Here is a 15,724-nt window from a genome sequence, read left to right as displayed (position 1 = left end):
AAAACAAAATATCCTTCAATTAAAATAACGATTTTAATTGGAAATTATCGATATTAAATTCTTAGGTATAAATTGCAAAAATGTAGCATTTTGCAATGCTGCCACGGAATGAAACCCCACCCCCAGAAGCTAAAATTGTCAAAGCCGAGTCCAAACTCAGAATAGAGCTCCGCCATTTTCTTCTACTTGTTCGGACGCGTTCTTTTTAAGCTCTGGTTCGGTGAGAAAAACTCGTTGCATAACTGTTCGCAAGACCCACTTTATTGGTTAGTGTGTTTAGTTTTTCATCCATTCTCAAATATTGACGTGATTGTGAAAATGTCGTTGGTGATAATTCATCTTTGTTGCTAGGTTTACGTTGTTTAACATTGAATCGTTGATTGTTTGACAAGTCTTCAATATGAAACGCGTGTCCGACCGTGATGCATCGCCTTTCAGCAAACGCTCTCGTTCAAGCTTAGGCCATTATGATGAAAGCTCTGATGATGAGAGAGGTGGAGCTCCCCCTCCAAGACGTAGGCGTTCACCCAGCCCCAGTCACCGATCAAGATACCCCTTGCCTCCTGATCCACCAGTGATGAGGGAAAGAGATGACTACCCACCACCAAGGTCTCGTCCACCACCCCCATCGACTGGTTACAAGACTCTGCTTGTCAGCTCAATCCATCCCAAAGCCAGTGACGAAGTTGTCAAAGACTCGCTCTACAGAGAGTTCAAAAAGTATGGTGAGGTTAGCATCAAGCTGGTGCATGGTGCTGAACCAGAAGACCGTTTGGCCTATGTTTCATTCAGAAACCCTGAAGATGCTCGTGAAGCCAGGCACAGCAAGCAGCGAATCATCTTGTATGACAAACCAGCTGTGCTTGAACCTGTTTACGAACCCTCTACCGCGCGAAGCACCAGGGCGCGTTCACGAAGTTATTCACCGTTGCCATACCGAGGCGAAGAAGAGCGTTACATTCGACCTCGTTCCCCAGATGATCGACACCGCATGTACGACGATCGTTACGATTATTCTCTGCGTGGATATGGTCCTCCACCTCCAACTGGCATGTACAGAGACTATCGTCCACCACCGTACGACTATCCTCCCCGTGGACCGTCATCTTACCGTGGTCACTCTTATTACGGCGCTGGAGGACATCCACCTGTCCCCCACTATGAAAGAAGTGAACGAGGTGGAGGTAGTCGAGGAGGTGGTGGTGGAGGCGGTGGAGCTGGCGGCGGCGGAGGAGGAGGTGGTGGTGGTGTTTGTCGCAATGAAGAAGGAGGCGGTGGAAGAGGAGATCGAAATCACGACCGCTACGAGAACAAGAAAGATCGTTTCCCAAATTATTTGCACCACATCCCGCCAGAAGAGGATCCATTGGCTACCCGGACTCTTTTCGCCGGTAATCTGGAGATCAACATAACAGAGGAAGAGCTGCGTCGCATCTTTGGCAATTACGGCATCGTCGAGGATGTTGACATCAAGAGACCGCCTCCAGGCACTGGCAACGCTTACGCCTTTGTTCGTTTCGAGAATTTGGACCAGGCCAATCGGTGTAAAGTCGAGCTTTCTGGCCAGTACATTGGCAAATTTCAAGTCAAGATCGGTTACGGTAAAGCCACGCCCACTACACGCATCTGGGTCGGAGGTTTGGGCTCGTGGACGTCGCTGGCACAATTGGAGCGTGAATTTGACCGTTTCGGCGCCATTAAGAAGATCGAATACAACAAAGGAGACACGTCGGCTTACATTTTGTACGAGACGATTGAGGCAGCTCAAGCAGCCGTTCAAGACATGCGAGGCTTTTGTCTGGGCGGCCCGGATCGGAAACTGAAAACTGACTTTGTTGACACCAACCCCCCGACAGCTCATCCGCCAACTGCCAAGACCAAAGGGTCGTCTTCTTCCTACGATGCTGCCACCGCTAGAAGTGGAGCTGGCGACGATTATGCCGGCGAAACCAACTGGAACAATGGAGATGATCCCAATTATCGTGCGGGATCGGGACGGACGGGTCGAGGAAACCGAAGTGGCTACGAGAAGAGGCCGAGCGGATATCGAGGATCGGGAGCCGATGGTGACGATTGGTCGGCAAACAGCAGCCGACGTCCTCCACCGGATGATTTTGACGCTGCCCGAGGAGGTTCCCGATCGCCGTCGAATGAAAGGCGAACCGACGACGGTGGAAGATTCACTGGATACCGTACGCTGGCGGAAGTGGCTCGACGCTCTCCCAGCAATTGGACGGGCGCTTTGGTACTCAAGAATTCTTTTTTCCCCACGAAATTACACGCGACATCTGGCGAAGCGGCGATCGCCGATCTTTTGCTTCACGACGAGAAGAACCAGCCTCATTTGCGAATTACTCAGCGATTGAGGTTGGATCCGCCCAAATTGGAAGACGTTTCCCGTCGAGTTTCAGCTTCTGCGTCTCACGCCATCTTCCTCGGCCTGCCCGGATCGACAGGCGGAGCTTCCAGTCCCACTTCCGACGAGGCTGCAGGTGTCCAGAATCGTCCGCTTCGCAATCTCGTGACTTATCTCAAGCAGAAAGAAGCGGCTGGTGTCATCTCGCTGGCCAATAAGAATGCAGATGTGACTGGCGTCCTTTACGCCTTCCCTCCTTGCCCGTTCGCTGCCGACCTACTCCGACGAGCAGCTCCGTCTCTGTCTGACGAGACTCTAAAGGATGATCACTTGGTGATAGTTGTAGTTAAAGGTATATTCAATCATTTCTAACCTTCGTTTCATATTTTAATATTTTCAACTTTATTATTTTGACAGGAGGAACTGCTTGAACACAAATCAATCGACAACTGATTTACTACCATCTCTCAGACAAAGCCCGCGCACACCTTTAATCTTCTACCAACCGCTACCAAGATTTTTCACCAGCATACGAACGACATCTGGGTTTGGCCGTTTTGTTATCCCTACAAACAAAACCATAAAATAAAACTTTACCATTTTCTTGACCATTAGATGAGCTCTGTCAATCCTGACCTTTCTTTACTTTTTTTCTTGCTTTAACGTTTTCTTTTCAGGTTCCCGAAGCATCAGTTAAATAAGACCAATGTTTGCATCGGTGATTGTGTGTGTGTGTGTGTGTGAATGTGTTGTGTGTTTGTGTCGTGCTTAGGTTTTTGCCTAATACTACTAAACTAACCAGTTTGTTCATTCAGTGAGACGAGGGGAAGAAAAGAAAAGGGAGCCGGGAATGGGGTTTATATCACGGTGATTTGAGGTGCGCGCGTGAGTGGCAAGTGTGTCTCCTCGCTCAGTGTTCCCCTATACAACCCCATCTGTGTGTTGTGTGTTTCTCTCTGTCTCTATTACGGCAAAAAAAAAGTGATGGCGAGCCAGTTTTTCAGTTTTGGTTGATTTCAAGTGCTGGTTCTCTAAGTTTAGGCAATTTACAAGTTAACACACAAAATATCACCCTCTCTCTTTCTCATTCTCTCTGTGCCAGATCTTCGATAACAAATTATGGGAAAAGGGGGGTCTGTCGATGGGGGGGTCCAGCAGCTTTCGATGTGACAAAAGTGACAACAAGTGAAACGTGCGTGTTTCTCTCGGTGAATCTTGAGGTTGCAAAAAAGTGTGAGGGGTGTTTAATAGTGGTTTAAGTGCCGCAGAAATGTGTGATGTGTAGTTAAGTTCCCTTATCACTTCTCTTTTTGTTGAGTTTATTTTTTTTAAGTGGCATGAGCGGGAAAGAAAATCAAGTGTTGTGCTTGTGAGTTTATAAGAGATTAGTGATGTGTGTGATTGTGAGCAGAAGTGAGGTTTTTCCAGCAGGTTTTTCACTCGACTTTCCCTCAACCGTGACAAGGCGTTTTTTGTCATCTTCTCCCAGGATTAACTCTTAAAAAACACGCAATCCTTTCAAAAATATTCGTTGATCCGTACATTTTTTTTTCTTTCGCTTTTTTCTCATTTATGTAACCATCTGATGAAAGGAAACAAATAAAAAATAATAATAAACGATTTTTGTCTGTGTTTTATTTTGGTTTAGTTGATTTTGCTCGCGGCTATTGTCATTGTGAGGTTACCAAAATTCGTCTGCTATGCCTTTGTAAACGTTTAAAGTCGGATCCTCACACAGTATCCGATTTTAGTTTTAACATAATAAAAAGGAAATCAACCAAGCATGTCGAAAAAGAAAGTGAAATCTAAGGAGGATTTTATTAATGAGCCTAAAGTTGTGGCTCTTCCAGGCCAAACTTATTCTTATGGACAGACCCCTGCTGCTCTTTGCAGGTAAATGTTGGTTGATGTTATTGTGTTTGTTTGATCATTCCAAAATGAGTATGCCTATTCTTATATACAGGCAGCATTTTAAGGAAATTGCAGAGCATCTTAATATGAGTGTTGAAGAACTGGCTAGAGGTGTTCTTGACAAGTCAGTTGGTGATCAGTTGACGATGCTGAAAGATTTTTACAAGAGCAAATTTCAAGAAACAGATGCTATCTATCAACCACTTTTAGAGCTTTATTCATCTAAAGAAGAAAAAACTGATGAATCACCAGAAAAATCTTCACCCCAAAAGAGAAAAACCAGTGAAGCACCTGCTGTCGCTGTGAGGAAAAAGAAAGTGTGCCCTTTAATTTTGTCGAGTGAAAGCGAGACTGAGGACAAAACAAACAAAGCTGATGTAAAGTCATCAAATAAAACAAGACGACAAGATGTAAAAACCACGATTAAACGACCCACCGCTGCGAATGCGACATTATCAAAGTAAATTTCTTGTAAAATTTTAACATTTTTTTAAGCCAATCACATTTTTATTCCAGAATCCAGAATTCCATTGAAGCTACAATAGCTTATACTGAAACTTCCACGACAGAAGATAGCTCAGTAAAGCCCCTAATTCAAGAGCCAGTGATTGCTGATTTTAACCCAGACAAACCAGAAGAAATTAAAGAGATAATATCAAAGACTACAAATGAAGCACACTCGAATCGGCCGAATATCATCAAAGAATCAACCAAAGAACCTAAAACTGTGATAGATGTTGTTGCTGGACCATCGAAGACGACAACAACTGAAGAAGAAGATTTCGAAACTTTCTTGTTCGGTAAAAGTCCTGCAAAATCAAAACCTCCACCCAGAAAGAAACTCCAACAACGTTCGCTAGAAGCGCTTTCTCAGCCGACTCCTGAACGGACAAGACCTTTTACATTTGATGAATTCGATAGCCCTCCATCATCTCAGTATTCCACTCCGGGACTGAGTACTTTTGAATCGACATGTTGTAGCCCTTCGTCTCGTCAACGAGATCTTCTTTCGGTAGCTCGAGATATCGCCGCCCTCCAAAGAGTTGTCGCTTCCGGGAAGAAACTCGGTGATTCCGTATCAGTTTCAGATACAATTAAATTTACAAATTAAAACAGATAAAGTTAAGATCTCAAATTTTTTTATGTGTTTATTTATGGACTAATTGAAAATGGTACAAAACTGAAGAAAAAGTGGTGTTGTTATTCAGATTTAGTTTCCTTTTCAGCACTTATTTGTTCAGCAAAAGCAATGGATTTAATTGCATTCCTTTCTACTCTGACCTTCTTCTTCATATCCTTTTCAGCTTTCTTTGCTTCTTTTTCCTTTTGCTCCATCATTTCCTGGAACTTGGGGTCTTTAACGCTGACCACATATCCGAAATGTTGACGAACTTCTTCAATCAAAGCATCTTTCTTTTCTTGGGCCACACGAGCAGTTGCCTCCTTTTTCTGATTCTTGTCCTTCAGTTCTTTCATCCAAGAACCCAGTTTACCCATTTTCAAATTGATTTCCTTTTGTCTGAAAAAATTGGAATAATATAAATTATTTGATCACAAAGTGTTATGTTTTTTTTTTTCTATTTCAGTTACCTTTCCACAATTCTGTTTGCTTCTTCCTCTCGTAATTTCTTCTTTTTCTCCACCATTTCTTGTATGGTGAATGGATGGGCTACTCTATCGTACTCGAGCTGGTTTTCCAATTCCTCTCGTGTTGGCCATGCAATCCCTAAATTGATTCCTGTCTCGAGACCATGCCTGGCAATCAGCTTTCTTCTGTATCTCACTGTTTCTTCACGTGGGAACAACGGATTTTGGGGATCGACTCCCATCTGTCCATGGAGAATTTTATAGTGACGACTTTTTAACTTGGATTTGTTTCTTTTGGCCTCGAGAACGTCTGCGGGATTTTCATTCGAGGGCTCGTGTTCTTTGATCTCATTCTGTGAAGTTGCAGTCAAACTCGAAGATAATCTTGACAACGGAAGAACGGCATTTTTCGAGACGGTAATGCTATTTCCGATGGATTTTGTCAAAACAATATGTCCAACACGCGTGATAATGGACATTTTCTTTCAAATTTCTTCCGGTTTATTACTTTTTTTTTTCAATCGACAACACTTGTCTGAGCAGACGACTGAAAGAAGTTTCGCCAAGCAGCTCAAGAGATGGCGTTGAAGCAGTTCCCGGTAAGAAAATAAAAAATTCGTGCACTCACGCACGTACTGTTGTTGTCTAAATAAATTCAAGAAATAAGTTTCATATTTATTACAATTTTTTTATCCAAGACATTGAAGTGGAAATCTTTGAGGTCTTGTCGCAAACAAATAAATAAAAGTTATTCATCTCCTATTCCATCTCCCCCGGTCCCCCCCCCCCCCAACCGTCAAAGCTAGCTAACCCGATTACAGTTCGTTAGCTGGATACACAAAGACTCGGATAAACATGCAACTCTTCCAGACAGAGAGTTGCGGACCTGTACAGCTTACCAACAACATGTCAAGTAAACATGAAAGTAGCGACCAGAAAAAAGAACTCTCGTCTTTCTCACTCATGAATTTCGTTGTATGCTTTTTAATGTTTCTCGACGCTAGTGGCTGTTCGGTTGGGTCTCTTTAACTGAAAGATGTCCAATTTTTGTTTTATTGCCACCAAAGACAAAAGAAACAGCTGCTGGATTGGTACAAGTTTGCCAGCCAATCGAAACTAAAGGCTCCGCCCACCGGATCCGGAAATGACCCGCCTATTTCCCATCTGCGTTCTATTTGGACGCGAGAGATGAAGGATAAATCGGAAAACATCAGGCCTATCTAGCTGATTAGATTAAAAGGAAGAATCAAACAATGAAAACTGACTTTCTTTTGTTACGAACTGGACAGTGTCTTTTGGATGATGATAAAATGATAAAGAAACGAACCATTTCATTTTCTTTTTTTAAGTTTTAAATCAACAGTAATACCATCAAGTTTTAGTGTGCTTATTACTGTCTTGTGTAGTGTACAAATAGAATAACTGGTACAGTGGGCGTGAACAAATGTCATGGCCCAGAAAACCCCTTGCAATGACATCCCATGACCGAGTTGATTATTCCACTCGGCTACTTTCTCTATGTGATCTGGTCACTTTTGTACGGCCAGTCACCCCCCATCGAATATACATATGTATAATATGTACCCGACAAATATTTTTCTCCCATATCCAATCGGATGAAACGTATAAATCATCACATTTAGCGATTAGATATTCATATTTGGTCTTTGATCTATGTCTATTCCTGTCGGATATGTAGGAAGGCGTGGTCGTAGATTCTATTCAAGTTCCCCGCACAACCCCTTCGACTAGAGAGTGCAGATCAACATCCTGACGACTCTATCCATCATGGACAAACCTTATTTAGGATTCCGAGTCGAATAAATCATCTCTCCCGTAGTATAGTTGGCCGCGTTCAATGTCTATGGCAAAATAATGTAACCTAATGCTGATTGAAATATGCTCGTACCGGCCGAAATCGAATAAAAAATATAATCTATTGTGGATCACAATTTTTTTCCAGATGATGGAAGGCAATAATCTCCATTGAAAATAAATGGCAACCATTTTCAATTGTCGTAACAGACTGGTCACGTGACAGATGGGTTCTTACGTCTGACATGTTGCTTAAGAAAACACACCTCGTTTTTTTTCGTTAAGTTCATCCGGTTGAGTAAAAAAGAAGAAGAAAATAAAGCCTTTTTGCTGTGTAGTACACTGTATAATCCTACATAGGCTTTTATACACTAGCCAGATGTGAGAGAGGGTGTGTGCCAAGCGGGTGAAGGGTAACAGAACTAATCGCTAAAATCAACAATAGCTACTACACCAAACAAAAAAGGGGGGAGTTGGTAGTAGTAGTATAACATTTATTGTAACATGGATTTCTTTGATTCATTTGAAATTTCCGACAGGTTCTGAACTTTTTTTTAAAAAAGGTCAGGTTCATAAATTTCTCTAGAAATGTGTAGAGACATTCGCAGAGCGTCCAGCAGCTCTATATATTTCAGTAGTAGATATACAGTAGTAAGTAACGAATATAAGAAAGAGGGGTGTCTGCTGTATGTGTTTTTAGTGTAGTAGTAGCATCGAACAACTCTATAAAGAGAGCTGCAGTCCCGTGACGCAGATGAAGATCAACGATCTGATGCTGCGCTGGCCCCGGCGACCAGCGCAGCAAGGAGCACTCCATCTTTGGCCACTTTGGCTGATGAGATTGGGACGAGGATACACACACAGCACACACACAGAGATGACCTGTCTCTGAATGTCCCCTCTCTTATATAGATAAATATATATACTACCAACTCCCACACCCAATAGAAAAGAACTCTATTCCCTATCCATAAAATGTGATGTTTTTACGATCCAGCAGCGGCGGATATCTTCTTGACCTCCCTAGCTTTTTTGGACATTGGCTTATTTATACTTGAAATATCGACTGGCGTCATCCAGGATCTTCTTCTCCTGGAACTCGTTCAAAAACCATTTTTATTTTATAAATAGCCTCGCTCCAAAAAGTTTCCCGGACGCCCTATTACGTAATGAGAAACTCGGGTTTAAAATTGAGACAAGATTCTTGTTCAAAGAAGAAAAAAGTTGTACACGCGATGAAAAGTCTTGGTATTGTAAGAAGCTGCAGTCGCTTTTTGCTGCAGTGCAAACTGCGTGTGTGTTGTACACATACAAGAGGGTAAAGAGAAAGACTCTTGAACGACATAATATTTGTCCGGCAAGTCCACATCCCTTTTTCCTATAGTTTCTTTCTTTTTTTTTACCCCCGGAGTAGTAGCTCTCTGGTGATGCGTTCGATACTAATTCGGTTAAGGATCACAACGCATGGAAAGGGGACGAAAAACCTTCCGGTCGATGATTGTGTGCTGCTGTGTGTAGAAGTTTCACTCTATTCATCCCCCCCCCCTCTATCTGGTTTTGCTGCTGCTGTGCTATCTACTAGCACGATTGAACGTTGCAAAATTGATGACCTTCGGCAGAGAGCTAATATTCTTTTGTGTCTCTCAATATTTCTTCCAAGACAATCATTTCGTTGTATAAGAAATGAGAAAGAGATTTAAGAGATAAACTCGATTAAAAGTAGTACTCAATTTGGTTTATTTATGTGTAAAATGTTTTATCATTTTGTTGAAGAATGGATGCGCAATTTTTTCTGTAACTTCGCCAATCCGAATAAGTGGCAACGTTGTCACGCAAGTGCAGACGTAATATAACTAGCTCTGATATAACCATAATAGTCACGACGATTCGACGAAGGATATCCAATCGTTCTTAAGTACACATTTAATTTTCTTTTCTTTAGTTCAATTGAGTAAAAAGACAAATTTTAGTCGATAGAAATCATTATAAATTTGTCATGAATATCTCAAGATTATTCTAGTGAATAAAACTATTGTAGATGAGGTTATGTAACTTTGTTGCCTAGGGCTTTTAGTGAGCAAGATTGGTTGTTTCATTCCTGGTTTGTTTATTAGAATGGCATCCGGAATGCGTTTTGCTTTTTCCGTCATCAGGCCCGTCAACTTGGCTTGTGTCAGGTTCCAGAGCACAGCAGCTCAGACGAAAGTTTATGAAACCAAACCCAAGTCAGCAGAGAAAGGTAAATGTTTTCCATTAACCAAAATGGGGAACACATTCACTGACCTTGGGTGCTGATGTTTTCCAGTTGCGTTTGACTGGCGTGATCCCCTGAACTTGGAATCTCAACTGACTGAAGATGAGATAATGATGCGGGACAGTTTCAAGACCTACTGCCAGGAAAAGCTCATGCCTCGCATCACAATGGCCAACAGACATGAAGGTAGAAATATTCACATCCATGGAATCGTTGGTGTGTCTAAGATGATAAAGTTTGTCTCCAAAAGTTTTCCATCGAGAAATCATGCAAGAGATGGGAGAGCTTGGCGTCTTGGGGCCAACAATTGAGGGATATGGCTGTGCTGGGGCCTCATCTGTAGCTTATGGCTTGTTGGCCAGGGAGGTGGAGCGAGTGGACTCGAGCTACCGTTCCGCCTTCAGTGTCCAGTCCTCATTAGTCATGTACCCCATCGACGCCTTCGGAACCACCGAGCAAAAGGAGAAGTTTCTTCCCAAACTTGGTAGAAATCTCGTGCCAAATAATGTTCTCTCGACCCTTCACTTTTGAATTTCTTTGTCCCCATTGAAGCCAAGGGAGAGTTGGTGGGCTGCTTCGGTTTGACCGAGCCCAATCACGGCAGCGATCCTGCCGGAATGGAAACCAAAGCCAAACACGACGCCAAGGCGGGCGTTTACATTCTCAACGGAAGCAAAACTTGGATCACCAACAGCCCCATCGCCGATGTCGCCGTCGTCTGGGCCAAATCGCTGGACGAGGGCAACAGGATCCGAGGATTCCTGGTCGAACGAGGCACCAAAGGATTCACCACGCCTAAAATCGAAGGCAAATTCTCTCTTCGAGCTTCTACCACCGGCATGATCATGTTGGAAGACGTCGTCATACCCGAGTCCAACATGCTACCCAAAGTTCACGGCCTAAAAGGTCCGTTCAGTTGCCTCAACAGCGCCCGTTACGGAATCGCTTGGGGCACACTAGGAGCTGCCGAATTCTGCCTGGCAGCCGCCCGTGACTACACTCTCCAGCGACAACAATTCGGTCGTCCTCTGGCCGCTACTCAACTCATCCAGAAGAAAATGGCTGACGCCATGACCGAAATCGCGCTGGCCCTTCAGGGCTGCATCCAAGTCGGCCGTCTCAAGGACAACGGACTGTGAGTTTGACATTTGTAATGCAATTCGATGTATTCAAATCGATCATTGATTATCAACTTGTCGAATTACAGAGTCACGCCCGACATGATTTCGCTATTGAAGCGGAATTCTTGCGGCAAGTCGCTGGACATTGCCCGGGCCTGCCGAGATATGTTGGGTGGCAACGGAATTTCGGACGAGTACCACATCATCCGACACGTCATGAACTTGGAAGCCGTCAATACCTACGAAGGCACTCACGATATTCACGCCCTTATTCTAGGCCGTGCCATTACTGGCCTTCAAGCTTTTAGCGGATCGGGTTAATATTTTTTTCTCCCCCCATTTTTTAATTGTAAAAATAACCAAACAAACATTTAATAATACGCTTTTTGGAATCAATTATATGAATCCGCACTTGGGCTTTTGTATAGAGTGTATTGGTGCGCGCACATCGAGATGAGAGAAAGAAAAAATACAAAAGGAAAAGTGAGAAAAAAGAGAATTTTTCAAAAAACAACTCAAAATTTTGAATTGGAAATTTGGGTGCCGGAATTTTTTGCATAGCGGAACTTAACTTTTTTTTTTGTGAATCAATTTGAAGAAATTTTTTTAAATTTAATTATTATTATTATTTTTTTGTTTGTTTGTTTACAAGATTCCTCCATTTCCGCCTTTTTAAAATGGATTGACTGCCAGGTGAGTGAATGAATTACCGAAAGCGGATAAATTGATAATGGCCTTGTTGTTATTACTTCCCCCTCCCGCGGATGAACGTGGATTAGTGATGGGTGAGGCTTCGACTGGCGGTGATTCCGGCGGCGAATTCAATCCGGCGCTCCAGGTAGTGTTGCTCTCGGTTCGCTCTCCTGTCACAATCAATTTCAGAGTCAATCTCTTTTCTTTAGTTAGTCAGTCAGTCAGTCGAGAGTATAAAACAAAGAAAAGTCAAAAAGCTTAAGGAGGGCGTGGTTTCTAATTAGATTTTCGTTCGGCTTCCGCAGTGCTGCGGTGGAACTTGTGGCTGCTAATTTGCTTGGGCATCCGCCGCCGCCGTCAAGAGCTTTAATTGCCCATCCATTAGTAGCCTGGATTTTTTGTTGTTTGTTTTTGGGGGTGTAATTGAATGTAATTATTTTGTTTACTTACCCATTTGGGGTTTAATGTCGAGATCACGGGGAGATTCAGCCGACGATCCAGCGGATGAAGATCCACGACTTTCTTTGGCATCGCCTGGACTTTGGTGATTTCCGTCCTTGCCGCCGTTGTTATCCGACGAAGATGATTTCTGTTGCGTCAATCGCTCCTGTTTCCGGAATTTAGCTCGCCGATTTTGGAACCAAACCTTTTTTTTTAATCCATTTAACATTAGAGAGAAAAAAAAAACAGTGTCAGATGGCCTTCTCAACCGAGCGTGATGTACATCTCGACCATTAGTTCCGCACTGCGTCGGATACATATCACATGTGTGTGTCAACAAAAACTACAGCAAAGTAGGATCGCGTCAATCGTAACACATTGGGTAAGGAGGGGAGTTGATGGTGCTATTATGAAGTGCACACAGCATCCGCACACACCCGAGTCTATATAGCCTTTACGACCACATGGGGTTTTTCACCCTTGTTGGCTACTAGTCTGTTTTCATGCCATCTGTCGTGACACTGTTCACAACAGGATCGTTTTCAATATCTTTTTTTTTTCTGGGTTCCAGGAGGAGGAGGGGTCGTGTTGTTGCTGTTGTTGTTGTATCTCTTTCAATTTTACAAGATGTCTCTATTCATCGTCCCCTCCTCCCCCTTTCTCCACACTATACATGTATAGTCGCACATTATAGACGAGTGGCTCATTTTTGGGCCATCCGATCAATCAATCACCTCTAGGTGACTATTGACTTTTACTTTTCTTTCTTTGTTTGCTCGGCCATATGTGAGATTTTTTTGTTTCTCTAATCGTTTTATGATTATTTTGGAATTGATTTCGCTAGGAATTTAATGTATGGATGAAAAGATAAGTTCCCGGAAATTCCCGAGAGGAGAAATCAACTTCAAAGGGTGTGTCCTGGACACGCGACATTCGAGTTATTTTCTACTCGACTGGCCTAGTAGTCTAGTAGTAGTAAAAGAGGTGGAGGAGGATGACCAATCCAATAATCATCAGGATCAACAAATCCTTTCGGGAATTGGTTCCACTTTCGTGGGAATAACCGGTCCATGCGGTTTTCATGGCCCCTTTTTTTATTCCACTTGTTCGAGCTATTAGCTAATGGATCGATTGACACTGGGATGATGATTGGCTCACTCGAAAATCTTTCAAGTCCAACCAGCAATATCAAACAGAGTTGGAAATTTCGAATGATTATACAATTCCTTTTTTTCTCGAGTGACAAAGGCCACACGCACACGCCATCGAGGAGCACACACGCTCTCTCCTGGATGGAAAAAGCGTCACGCATGATTGCAGACAAGGGGGGAGGGAGTGTGGTGAGTCTCAATGGATTTAATGGCGCGTGCAGTGTGCGTCAAAAAAGAGCAAAAATGATAAGAGGGGAGAACTGAACACTCGAGATAATAATGACATTTTGCTATTACTAGATAGGCCCCTGGACTAACCTGGACTCGAGCTTCGGTGAGATCTATGCGGATGGCAATCTCTTCGCGGGTGTAAATGTCCGGATAGTGGGTCTCTTGAAATGCTCTTTCCAGTTCCTGGACATTAATCAATAATGAAATCAATTGAATTGAATTTTATACAGTTGGAAATTTGGTTACCTTGAGTTGGGAGGATGTGAAGGTGGTGCGGATGCGTCGCTGCTTCCGTTTTTCCGCTTGCTGCAACGACGACACGGACAAGGAACCGACGTGGTGGTGGTGATGGTGCCCCTGCTGGTGATGCGAGAGACCCGGAAGACCGGGTAGGCCGCTAATGGATGGATGGTGATGTGATCCAGCAGCGGTAGAAATGCCCGGATGATGATGGTGGCCTACACTGGACGATGTCGGATAAGCTCCCAGGCTCATGGATGGCGAAACTAGTCCGTGATGGTGGTGATGGTATCCGCCGTGGTGTTGCTGTCCGTGATGTTGCTGTTGATTCTGATTCGATTGCTGACCGTGGAGTTGGTGTTGACTTCCGTCGAATCCGGCCGCTGAAGACGACGGAGATGGCGAAACGGTCGAATGTTGTTGTTGCTGTTGTTGCTGCTGCTGGTGGATTGGCGAAGTGGATGACGACGACGTGTTGTGTTGGCCGATTGACATGACATTAGCCAATCCCATGCTCGTCAGGAAAGAAGAGGAGGAATTATCGCTGGGGGAAGATCCGGAAGTTTGCGACGGATGAAGCTGATGGTGCGGATTGTTGGATTGCTGCTGGTGAAGATTCTGGTTCTGCGGATGTTGGGAGGAAGACCCCAAAGACGTCGGATACATCCGGTAACCTCCTAAATGATTCCGGTTTTATACATTTGACAATTAACTATTTTTAATTCCGGATTTTTAAAATTTACCTTGGAAATGGATGCCATTGGGCGGAGGAAAGAAGGAAGATCCTCCGCTGCTGTAATTGGCGGTGGTCGACGAAGAGACTCGAGACGTCGACGTCGGCGACAAAGAAGATGAAAATCCGTTGCCGTGAAAACCAGTTCCGGCACTTCCGCCGAACAATGAAACGGCCGTCGTCAGCGAATTGCTGCTGTTGGATGAAGTCGTCGCCGATGAAACGAGGAGAGGTGTGCTGGCGGCGGAATTGTATCGCTGATGATGCGACGATCCGTACAGATGCGACGACAATGACGACGTCAACGACGACGACGGATGTGACAGCAAAGTCGACGACGAAGTCGACGGCGACGGCGGTGCGATCAAATCGTCGGAATAATTCGACTGGTGGTGATGGATCAACAAATGCGGATGGTGATGCGATGAGTGGAGTAGCGGCAGCGTCGAAGAGGATTGCTGCTCCGCCGGAGACGTCGTCACTTGTTCCTGTTGCTGATCGGATGGTGAAAAGTGGCAAGTCGACGGGCTGTTGAAATGCTGGGCAAGTCCGGCGGCAGCGGCAGCGGCAGCAGCGGCTGCCGACGAGATGGCCGACACGTAAGAAGTTCCACTTGCGTAATCCATTTTCGCGTGGAAATCAAATCAAGTCGAGATTGATTCACTGCTATTTTTCCCGGTGGTGGTGGTGGTGGTGGTGGTGGTGGGAGGTTGTTGTGTACAGTAGGAAGACACCCCACTCTGCTGGAGAGAGAAATGTTTTGAATTTGATTAGCCAAAACTCGTTTAACGCGCTGCTTCAAGGTGGTGGCTGAGAGAGAGCTAGTCTGGTGGTGGGGGTTTACTGTTCGAGCGCTGTCAAATTGGCACCATATTCAATTATAGCCGCAGCGGCCGCCGATGATACAGAAAAGCTAATGCAATAATGAAATCAAGTTAAGCAACGCTGATCTGGTTGAGAGCGAAAGGGGGACGAGACTGAGGAGAGAGACGCTTCAAGGTAGCGGCGGCAGTACAGTACTTGCTGCCTTTAAAGCTCTTGTAATACTCTTTGGTATATGTGTACTGCTGCTGGCCAAAACAGCTAACTAGCTGCTCCCCACTGCCAAGGAAAACGCGGACAAACGAGGGCGAGCACACAAGCTGCTTCAACGGGTGGACAACAACAGCCGCTAAATTCCTCTTATCGGCC

General features: G+C 44.3%; 5 protein-coding genes across 5 annotated transcripts; 3 read left to right on the top strand and 2 right to left on the bottom strand.

Annotated features, from left to right (window-relative positions):
• Nucleotides 1-129: 129 nt before the first annotated feature.
• LOC124315161 (RNA-binding protein spenito-like) lies at nt 130-3,947 on the top strand. Its single transcript, XM_046780628.1, has 3 exons — nt 130-266; nt 352-2,708; nt 2,774-3,947. Exons 2-3 carry the CDS (start codon nt 401-403, stop codon nt 2,785-2,787), a joined length of 2,322 nt encoding a protein of 773 aa, XP_046636584.1. The 5' UTR covers nt 130-266; nt 352-400; the 3' UTR covers nt 2,788-3,947.
• Nucleotides 3,948-4,056: 109 nt separating this feature from the next.
• LOC124315397 lies at nt 4,057-5,422 on the top strand. The gene is made up of 3 exons (XM_046781053.1): nt 4,057-4,249; nt 4,320-4,727; nt 4,784-5,422. The coding sequence occupies exons 1-3, from the start codon at nt 4,140-4,142 to the stop codon at nt 5,376-5,378; spliced, it is 1,113 nt and encodes a 370-aa protein (XP_046637009.1). The 5' UTR covers nt 4,057-4,139; the 3' UTR covers nt 5,379-5,422.
• LOC124315544 (growth arrest and DNA damage-inducible proteins-interacting protein 1-like) lies at nt 5,398-6,413 on the bottom strand. Its single transcript, XM_046781293.1, has 2 exons — nt 5,858-6,413; nt 5,398-5,786 (listed from the first exon to the last, which is right to left on the bottom strand). Exons 1-2 carry the CDS (start codon nt 6,331-6,333, stop codon nt 5,468-5,470), a joined length of 795 nt encoding a protein of 264 aa, XP_046637249.1. The 5' UTR covers nt 6,334-6,413; the 3' UTR covers nt 5,398-5,467.
• A 3,046-nt stretch (nt 6,414-9,459) lies between these two features.
• LOC124315339 (glutaryl-CoA dehydrogenase, mitochondrial-like) lies at nt 9,460-11,412 on the top strand. The gene is made up of 6 exons (XM_046780964.1): nt 9,460-9,584; nt 9,784-9,908; nt 9,975-10,109; nt 10,174-10,407; nt 10,476-11,058; nt 11,131-11,412. Exons 2-6 carry the CDS (start codon nt 9,785-9,787, stop codon nt 11,363-11,365), a joined length of 1,311 nt encoding a protein of 436 aa, XP_046636920.1. The 5' UTR covers nt 9,460-9,584; nt 9,784; the 3' UTR covers nt 11,366-11,412.
• LOC124316019 (retinal homeobox protein Rx-like) lies at nt 11,381-15,159 on the bottom strand. Its single transcript, XM_046781755.1, has 5 exons — nt 14,544-15,159; nt 13,807-14,477; nt 13,648-13,743; nt 12,188-12,383; nt 11,381-11,907 (listed from the first exon to the last, which is right to left on the bottom strand). Exons 1-5 carry the CDS (start codon nt 15,157-15,159, stop codon nt 11,717-11,719), a joined length of 1,770 nt encoding a protein of 589 aa, XP_046637711.1. The 3' UTR covers nt 11,381-11,716.
• Nucleotides 15,160-15,724: the final 565 nt, after the last annotated feature.

This window comes from Daphnia pulicaria, chromosome 11, assembly GCF_021234035.1.
Source record: "Daphnia pulicaria isolate SC F1-1A chromosome 11, SC_F0-13Bv2, whole genome shotgun sequence".
NCBI lineage: Eukaryota > Metazoa > Arthropoda > Branchiopoda > Diplostraca > Daphniidae > Daphnia > Daphnia pulicaria.
This window is presented reverse-complemented; position numbering and strand designations above follow the sequence as displayed.

What these genes read in the sequence shown, in the direction of transcription:
- LOC124315161 (XM_046780628.1), top strand. Translation starts at nt 401, where the DNA reads ATGAAACGCGTGTCCGACCGTGATGCATCGCCTTTCAGCAAACGCTCT.
- LOC124315397 (XM_046781053.1), top strand. Translation starts at nt 4,140, where the DNA reads ATGTCGAAAAAGAAAGTGAAATCTAAGGAGGATTTTATTAATGAGCCT. An exon ending in ACCCCTGCTGCTCTTTGCAG is followed by an intron (nt 4,250 to 4,319) that starts GTAAATGTTGGT and finishes TCTTATATACAG; the next exon opens with GCAGCATTTTAAGGAAATTG. An exon ending in GCGAATGCGACATTATCAAA is followed by an intron (nt 4,728 to 4,783) that starts GTAAATTTCTTG and finishes TTTTTATTCCAG; the next exon opens with AATCCAGAATTCCATTGAAG.
- LOC124315544 (XM_046781293.1), bottom strand. Translation starts at nt 6,333, where the DNA reads ATGTCCATTATCACGCGTGTTGGACATATTGTTTTGACAAAATCCATC. An exon ending in GCAAACAGAATTGTGGAAAG is followed by an intron (nt 5,787 to 5,857) that starts GTAACTGAAATA and finishes CAATTTTTTCAG; the next exon opens with ACAAAAGGAAATCAATTTGA.
- LOC124315339 (XM_046780964.1), top strand. Translation starts at nt 9,785, where the DNA reads ATGGCATCCGGAATGCGTTTTGCTTTTTCCGTCATCAGGCCCGTCAAC. An exon ending in ACCCAAGTCAGCAGAGAAAG is followed by an intron (nt 9,909 to 9,974) that starts GTAAATGTTTTC and finishes GATGTTTTCCAG; the next exon opens with TTGCGTTTGACTGGCGTGAT. An exon ending in AATGGCCAACAGACATGAAG is followed by an intron (nt 10,110 to 10,173) that starts GTAGAAATATTC and finishes TGTCTCCAAAAG; the next exon opens with TTTTCCATCGAGAAATCATG.
- LOC124316019 (XM_046781755.1), bottom strand. Translation starts at nt 15,159, where the DNA reads ATGGATTACGCAAGTGGAACTTCTTACGTGTCGGCCATCTCGTCGGCA. An exon ending in TCACCGAAGCTCGAGTCCAG is followed by an intron (nt 12,384 to 13,647) that starts GTTAGTCCAGGG and finishes TTAAAAAAAAAG; the next exon opens with GTTTGGTTCCAAAATCGGCG. An exon ending in CGACATTAAACCCCAAATGG is followed by an intron (nt 11,908 to 12,187) that starts GTAAGTAAACAA and finishes TGATTGTGACAG; the next exon opens with GAGAGCGAACCGAGAGCAAC.